We start from the raw sequence: 7,558 nt of genomic DNA, 5'->3' as shown, positions 1-7,558 counted from the left end.
AAATTCGACGCGTTCTAGTGTGGGGCCCGCCCGGCCCCCCGGCGCCTGAGTAAAGCCCCCAGCCATGGCGACTCTGGGAACGAACCTGGAACGAACCACTATCCGCGCTCGCTGCAATTTGGACCAAGAAAACATCAATTCTAGGGGCAACATAGCGGAGCTGAGGAGACCGGGGGGCAATACCATTCAAACACCCATCTTAGAGAGTTTTCCCAAGTTACAATTTCCGCTAGGCAGATCAGCTGCCCATCCTTTGGATTGCAAAAGCTAAGGATGTACTATCTTCGTCATTATCATTATCATTACGTGCATTCTGCAGATGCCGTTTCACCTTCATACACACATCAGTCGGAATTCTTGGCTTGAGTACCAAACACGTACGCGCGGGCCTGGAACGGAGACCTCTGAGCCCAGTCGTGCGAGGCGAAGCAGAGGCCAAAGACGCTCGTACGGGCGCCCCTGCGGCGCTGAGGGGACGGAGATGAGGGACCTCCGTTTCTGCGTGTTCCCCTTTTAAAAGGTACCTCGGGCTGGCTTCAAGTTATGCGGCGACTCGGAGCGAATCGTACTTAAGGAAGGGCCGGGAGGGAAATCCCGGGGCGGCTCTGTACCAGCGAGCCTCTAGGTGAATAGAAACCTCTCTATCTCGGTAGGGGCCGCGCTCCGGGCGTCGCTTGCCGGCATGCTGCAGTCGGCGTCGCAGCAGCGCGCGTAGAGCTTAACTAGTTGGACCTCTAGTAAGCTTCCTAACTCGCCCCCGCCGACGCCGCCGGCGACGAAGAAGGCTAACCAGCGACCACACCGAACTAGGGTATCGAGGGGCGCCTGGGGGTGCATTTCTTCGCCGTGGGTGTCACGCGAGGAACGGAGTCTGGTCGGGGAAGTTAGTATACTTGAGCTTGTGTGCGTTCATCTCCTCGTTTACTTTCCGGTTAGTGAAGCACGCCTTCCTGAATGGCTCATGTCGGAAGTCTAGAACCCTGCGAGTGCCAATGTTGGGATTTTGCACCGACTGCATGTCGGGATTGTGCGTGTAATTGTGGAATGCGACGGTAAGGGCAAGCGGGCCGGTGAGCCAAATGGTTCGCATCCAGCACCAGTTGTGGTTGCGTTCCCTTTCGCGGTCGTTTGGCGCGACACCTCCTACAGGGACTTGGCATTGTGTCTCGTCTAGCTGTTCAAGGGCAAAAACAACTTTTTCGATGACAGTGGCCATGATAGGATGCTTAGGGGCAACCGCGATCAAATTCTGCGCAACAGTGAACGGTTTAAACCCCGAGCGCCGGATAGCACCACGGTCAAAAAGCGGTGCCACTTGGTCGAACCATGGCTTAGCGACGCATCGTAGTGGTTGAGGTGGATGCCGTGGGAGTCGAACGTGCTCGTATGAGTGGACGAGCCCATCATCTGGGGTGTGAAGATCATTTAGTGGGACATCACATCGTACGTCAAGGTCCATGTACCAGCCCCCGTACTTGTACAGTACACAGTACCTCCATAAGTCCGCCCGGGCTGCGCCAAACTTCGGATTGATGGAAAAATAGGCGTCCGCGACACGACCTCGATACTCCGTGGCAATGAAAGCCTCCGCCTCGCTGTCGTTAACAAAGCGGTGCAAGTATGTTGGATTCATGGACTGGATATGGGCACGATTCGTGGCGGCATTGGATCCCAGGCTTGACAGTTTCCAAGTCTGCCACACAACATTCGGGATGAGCTCCTTGCTAAGGTCTACGCCGCGCGATCTCAGAGAAGACGAGACGCCACAGAACTCTCCCCGGCACCGATTCGCGCGTGCGCTAGAAATGGAAAAGGTCGCAAACACGATCATTGTGGCCACCATTACGCGGCACAACTCCGAGGGCGGATCTCACTAGTATACTCAACGTGAGTCTGCGAAGACAGATTTACAGTGAACTGCACCTTGATGTTGCAGTGCACCTTACCCCACTGCGCCCCTACTGCACCTGCTGGATAGTAGCTTGACCGACGTCACAGCGGCGTTAGGGAGCTAATAAACTATTCTAGCTTCCTAGCCTACGCACACTGTTTACGGCCGCCGGCGGGCTTCAAGTTCGCGGCCTCCAGAAATAATGTCAAAGGATTGTAAGGCCCTTCAACTATAGAACTAAGTAGATATTACCTCTGATCTCCCCGGGTAGTCTAGGGGCACTGGCGCGGGCTCTCAGCCTGGATGACACCAAGGCAGCCTTCGCTAGATGTGAGATAAGGAAGAGAGAAAAGATACGGCGACGCGTATCTGTAGGGTATGAGATAAATAGGGCGGATACATGCATTGCAATGCCAGCTTCAAACTAAGCTAAAGGTAGATATTGAAGGCGGAAATCCCGCCACAATAATAAATGAATACTTCTATGGGGCGCTCTAGCTTCATGGTTGGTTTTGGCCTTGCTTCGTATATTATAATAACCTCGCTACAGCACGTACCACTAACTAACTACCCCAGAGTCGCGACTTGCTCAAAATGAGTGGTCAAAACAGCTGCAACATGGGGTCAACGAAGCCTGTGAACCACCCGTTCTGGCCGATCGGCAGCTGGAGGGCTGCTCGGCCACGACCTCCACACGGTCGAAATTTATGATCGAGCACTAAAACCACCAGTTTGCTCGAGCTCGATATCAAAACTGGTCGATAGAGCCAAAACAAGCATATTTCCGGTGGAATCGAGTGGTCTCCAGCGGCTCCAGGGGTACCACCCCCACCACCACCACCACTACCTAACCCCATTCTCAGAGCACCATGCCAAATTCGACGTGACAGTGGTTAAGGTTGTTTGTGCATACCTCTTGAAGCGGACGCAAAATTTTTAATAAGGACCATCACATGTTTATAGGTGGAAATTTAATTCTAGCGGCACCGAGCTCGCGTGCATGGATCCAGCGGAAACAGACGTCGTCGACACGCAGAATCCAATTTCTGCAGACAGGGTCCAGTTGCATGACCTGCCTGTCGGTGAGGCGTCAAATCCTTGCGTGCTGCAGCATATACGCGTTCGCACGATGGATCAGTCAACGCATAATTTGCGTGTCAATCCAAATGAATCAGTCACAAACTTGAAGTCGAAGATAACCGTGGTCACCAATGTCCCAGGGGTGCGCCATTTCCATCATAGATCGTCGGCGGCATATCAGTGTTTTCAGGATCGACAACGGCTCATTTATCGAGGGCGTGTGATGTCAGATGCACATAGTCTCACCGAGTATGTACTAGCTATCTACGCTTCGATACACACGCGAAAGGATATCATAGGTATCACATTGAAGACGGCCATACGATTCACATGGTTGCGAGTCCAATTAGGCCAAGAGCGATGTCCGAGGCTGATGCACCATCAGCGACAAGGCCCGAGGAACTTCCCGAGGATAATAGTGGCATGGGAGCTAGGCGTATTATTGCAGGTGCTTTAGACATGGATACAGCACGTCTCGTCTCCGACGCTCTCGGTTTTGTTCGCCCGTCAGATTCAGGCGTAAGTCACCCTGTCAATGAAAAGATTTTTTTCGGATGAATAGTTCTTACCAAGTGGTAGTATCTCCGCACGGAATAACACAGGCACCTGTGCGACCGACAGCTGCTGTAGCTTTTGGTCGAAATATGCCTATGCAGCAACCTGCGGTGGGGTTGACTGGAACTGCGGTTGCAGGCATCGGCGCATCCCTCGAACACGTGCGACAGGGTCTTCTGACACTCCACACGATTCTCTCAACAATGCAAGACCCAACCATCGTTGTTGATCTTGCCAGGAGTAACATCCGTGAAGGGATGCTAACCGTGGATAGTGTTGAGCCTAATGTTTGTTTGCTTACTTCCTCTGCGTTCGCCGGAACAGCAAGGAATCAGTTGCAGGAGTCCCTGGATGACGATCGTCCTTCCTTGGTGACATCACAGACATCAATCCCTCAAGCAGCTTCGGAAGGAATGATTGATAGCACAATTTCAAACAGGCAGACACCGAACGAAGATGCCCTTGAGGCTGCTGTCGCTGTTGCGGCGGCGCGCTTGCGGCTCCGCCGGACGCTCGCAACTGTGGCCACGAGTCAGACAAGTATGTTGGTCCCCGCGCGGTCGCCACGACGCCGGCGATTTCGGGACCGTCAACGTGCTAACCCGCAAGCCAACGCTGGACATGAAACCGCATACTGCCGGTCGCCGACGTTTTTTGCCGGCCAGTGGCTCGATGTCGAAGACACCGTGCACCAGTGGCTCGAAGCGACAGTGATGCGGGTCCGCAGTCGTCGGATGCTTGTTCTTTAACCTGAGTAGACAAAACATCCTTCTGTGTGAGGTAAAAGTACAGGTCCACTATAATGGCTGGCCGACACGATGGGACGAATGGATAGACTTCGACAGTAACCGCCTTGCACCTTTCCGCACTCGCACCCTTCACTCGTCCAATTCGTCGCACGCGTCTCCTTCGCCTGTTGCGCACATTGATGACGCGCCCGTGACATCTTGGGCTTCTCCCCGTGTCCTTGTAGCGTAGCATATGGACTTTCACATCGCAGGCACGAGAGCGACGAAGTCGAAGTGCAGCCGCGAGAGCGACAGCGCCGCCAGATGGGCGCGCGCGCTTTCCTAGCCTTGCCACTGAGGCAGCCCAGCGTCGTGTCGCGGAGGACGTGCGTGTTGCAGTTGTTGAAACACAGTGCTAACAGAGTCCTAGTGCTCATATCTGCACTCATTTTCTCAATACCAGGCGCATCTTCAACAGAGTCGCACCGCTCCTCGAAGCGCTCGCAGAAATGAGCCGAGATGATTTGAGTCGACGAGATGCAGAGGCTGTTGCAATTCTCACTTCTGCTAGTGACCCCAATCTCCCGTGGGCCTGGCCAGCAATCCAGTCGGACGGCTCTGACACAACAAGAGGCGACATGCCGGTGCTCACAGAACGCGAGCAGTGCTGCGTGACCGTGCGTGAGAGCTCAATAGAAAAAAGATTGTGTAGGCGATGGGAGAAGAACTATCGAGATAAGCAATCTCGCCCGAGACGCAGCGCCGCTCTTAGATCGCTTAGGTCGTGTTCTCTCAGATCTATCGCCACATGTTGCTTCCCGCGCCTTCGTATCCGCTAGCACATCAACCTGAGGCACAGGTCGCCGCGCTCGCAAGGGATCGCCACACACCACACGTCTCAACTTCAACGGAGGAAGCTATAGATCCTCCACTTGCTGCGGCTCGACTTAGAGGACGCTCCTACGAGATAGATGGCGCTCATGAAGATGGCGACGGCATGACCACCAACTCACCTGCACAAGTTGAGCCGACCTTGCCAACAGACAACCTCCTTGGCGTGGTCGGACCTGAACGCGCGCCACTCTCACATAGTGACCCTTACCGCGCACTTGTTGCAACGCCTTCCCGCGTGCCTCACCTCCATCCCCCTGGCTCGTCTCCAGGGAATATTGACATCCACATCCATGCCATCCTCACACCTCTCCGAAACCAGGCTAATATAATACCGGCCGATGAAGGTGTGAACGCCCCGCCTAGCTCAACCAACACGCCCAGCCGTCAATCACAATCGCAATCACAAGGTGCTATCTTTGAGGCAGTTTCGCCCTCGCCCTTGCTGAGTGTGGATCAAAATTATCAAGAGGCAACTCAAGAAGCATGTATAGACGACACGAGTTTATGTCCGTTGGACGAACAAAACACGTCTTCCTGGATCGCCCAACACGAAGCGCCTGAAACTGTCCCGCTACAAATCAATGAGATACGTACGTTATACACAGAATACGCAGCAGAGTACTATGAGTTTGCAATGGCCTATCTCAACGCTGCTGTCAGATACTGTCTTTGAGAGACTGGGTGCTTAAACATTTGAGAAGCGTGGTCCTCTACAGTCTTGATCGCTTGAGGTGGACTCGCCCGCCCTCTGCCCAGCTCCCCACAGACACGCAATGCGAATGGCAGCGAATATTATAGGTGATCTCGAGGGGGCGCACTGGCACGGAACACCAAGCCTGGCCGGGCGTGTCCCGGAGACATCAGCCCTGAATTAAACGGACATTCAGGGGGGGTTCGACTGCGACCCTAGCCCTCAATCAAGCCATTCTAAGCATACTAGAACTTACTGTGCTGCCACTGTACCACATAAACCCTGTATCCTACCCTGCCTAACCCGCCTCAAGCTTGAATAAATTGTATAGCACGCGAGACGATGGTGACGATGGACTCGAATTCACTACTCATGCCGCTCCCAGCCAGCCGCGTGCGCAGTCGGAGAGCGGGACAGTTTCGTCAAGTGGTTCATTGAGGGTCATACGGCAATATAAGGTTACTCATCTAGCTCGTCGAATCAAGATCTTATGCGTTCGTTCGCGTGTGAGGGGGGCGAGCTTTCCCTGGCCTACAGCGAGCTGGAATCCATCCCCGCGGAGCTGGCCAGCGGCGAGGGACCACATGTTCGCACCCTCAATCTCACGGAAACGGGAATCAAATCGCTCAAAGCGTTGGAACTCTTTCCGCGGCTCCAAACCCTCGTGCTCGACAAGAATGCACTCGTTGGCTTGATAGACTGTCCGCCAATCCCCACACTGACCACCCTGTGGTTTAATAACAACAGCATCGTAGACTTGGTCGGTTTCATTGACGACGTCGCTCGCCTCTTCCCGTATTCTGCCTGCGCCACGCTGCTGCGGGTGTCTGCGATGACCCGTTCTCTTCTAGGCGCATCACCTACTTGAGCTGCATGCGGAACCCGGCATGCCCGGGTCTCATGGACATTGTGACGCCTGACGAGGAGGCGTGCAAACACTACCGCCTCTATGTGCTCCATCGACTCCCAAGGCTCGAATGCCTTGACGCCGCAGACGTAATTGGACCCGAGCGATCCGAGGCTGCAATTCGAGGCCAATTCTCGATCAAACGACGGCCAAACAATCAGCATGCGCCTGCTGGACCTGGCCTTGTCGAGATTGGGAACAAGGATGAAGGCAATCCCTTTGCTGTGCGATCAGAAGATATCGCCGCCTCTTCGGCCAGTGTCCCAAACGCTGCGCCCATCGCCCAAGGCGCAGCGACCAAATTTGTCGCGCAGAGGAAATCGTCGTACGACGGCCAGAACTCGGAGGGGAACCGGTTCATCCGCAATGACTTGCTATGAGTCGCTCGAGGCGCGCGACGCACTCTTTTAGTTTCTGCTCCTCCGACGGCTCGCGCCGTGTGAGCACGGACCCGCCGGTCAGGGCCACGGATTCGTCGCGCATGGTTGCGTGACAGTGCGTGCGGGCAGTCCGACGAGCTTGAAAGTTAGTCCTTTTGTTAGCGGAAATGCGGGCAGCGTAGGCTTCAAATTAGGAACCTGCCGACGTCGTACTGCACGCGGCGCAACTGCCGGTCCCGGGGTCGCAAAGTGTAAGTTTACCTTCGATGGGACGATGCTCGGCTGCGGCGACACTTGGGCATGTCCTCACCAAAAGGACGTGCCGCTCCAGGCCTTCGCGACGGAAAAAAGCTTCGACGGCGACGGCGCCGAGGATGACCGCCAGATGAAGCAACGGCTTCGGCGACGGTCTCCTCGCCGGTGCAGGTCAGG

The 7,558-nt window shown here is 54.9% G+C and overlaps 1 protein-coding gene across 1 annotated transcript; it reads left to right on the top strand.

Annotated features, from left to right (window-relative positions):
• Positions 1-6,173: 6,173 nt before the first annotated feature.
• On the top strand, positions 6,174-7,126 carry AURANDRAFT_55630 (hypothetical protein; the record flags this gene model as incomplete). Its single annotated transcript, XM_009043883.1, has 3 exons — positions 6,174-6,634; positions 6,691-7,006; positions 7,061-7,126. 3 exons carry the CDS (start codon positions 6,330-6,332, stop codon positions 7,124-7,126), a joined length of 687 nt encoding a protein of 228 aa, XP_009042131.1.
• Positions 7,127-7,558: the final 432 nt, after the last annotated feature.

The sequence above is a fragment of the Aureococcus anophagefferens genome, assembly GCF_000186865.1.
Source record: "Aureococcus anophagefferens unplaced genomic scaffold AURANscaffold_76, whole genome shotgun sequence".
Classification (NCBI taxonomy): domain Eukaryota; class Pelagophyceae; order Pelagomonadales; family Pelagomonadaceae; genus Aureococcus; species Aureococcus anophagefferens.
The sequence above is the reverse complement of the archived record's forward strand: the minus strand, read 5'-3'. Positions and strand labels throughout refer to the sequence as shown.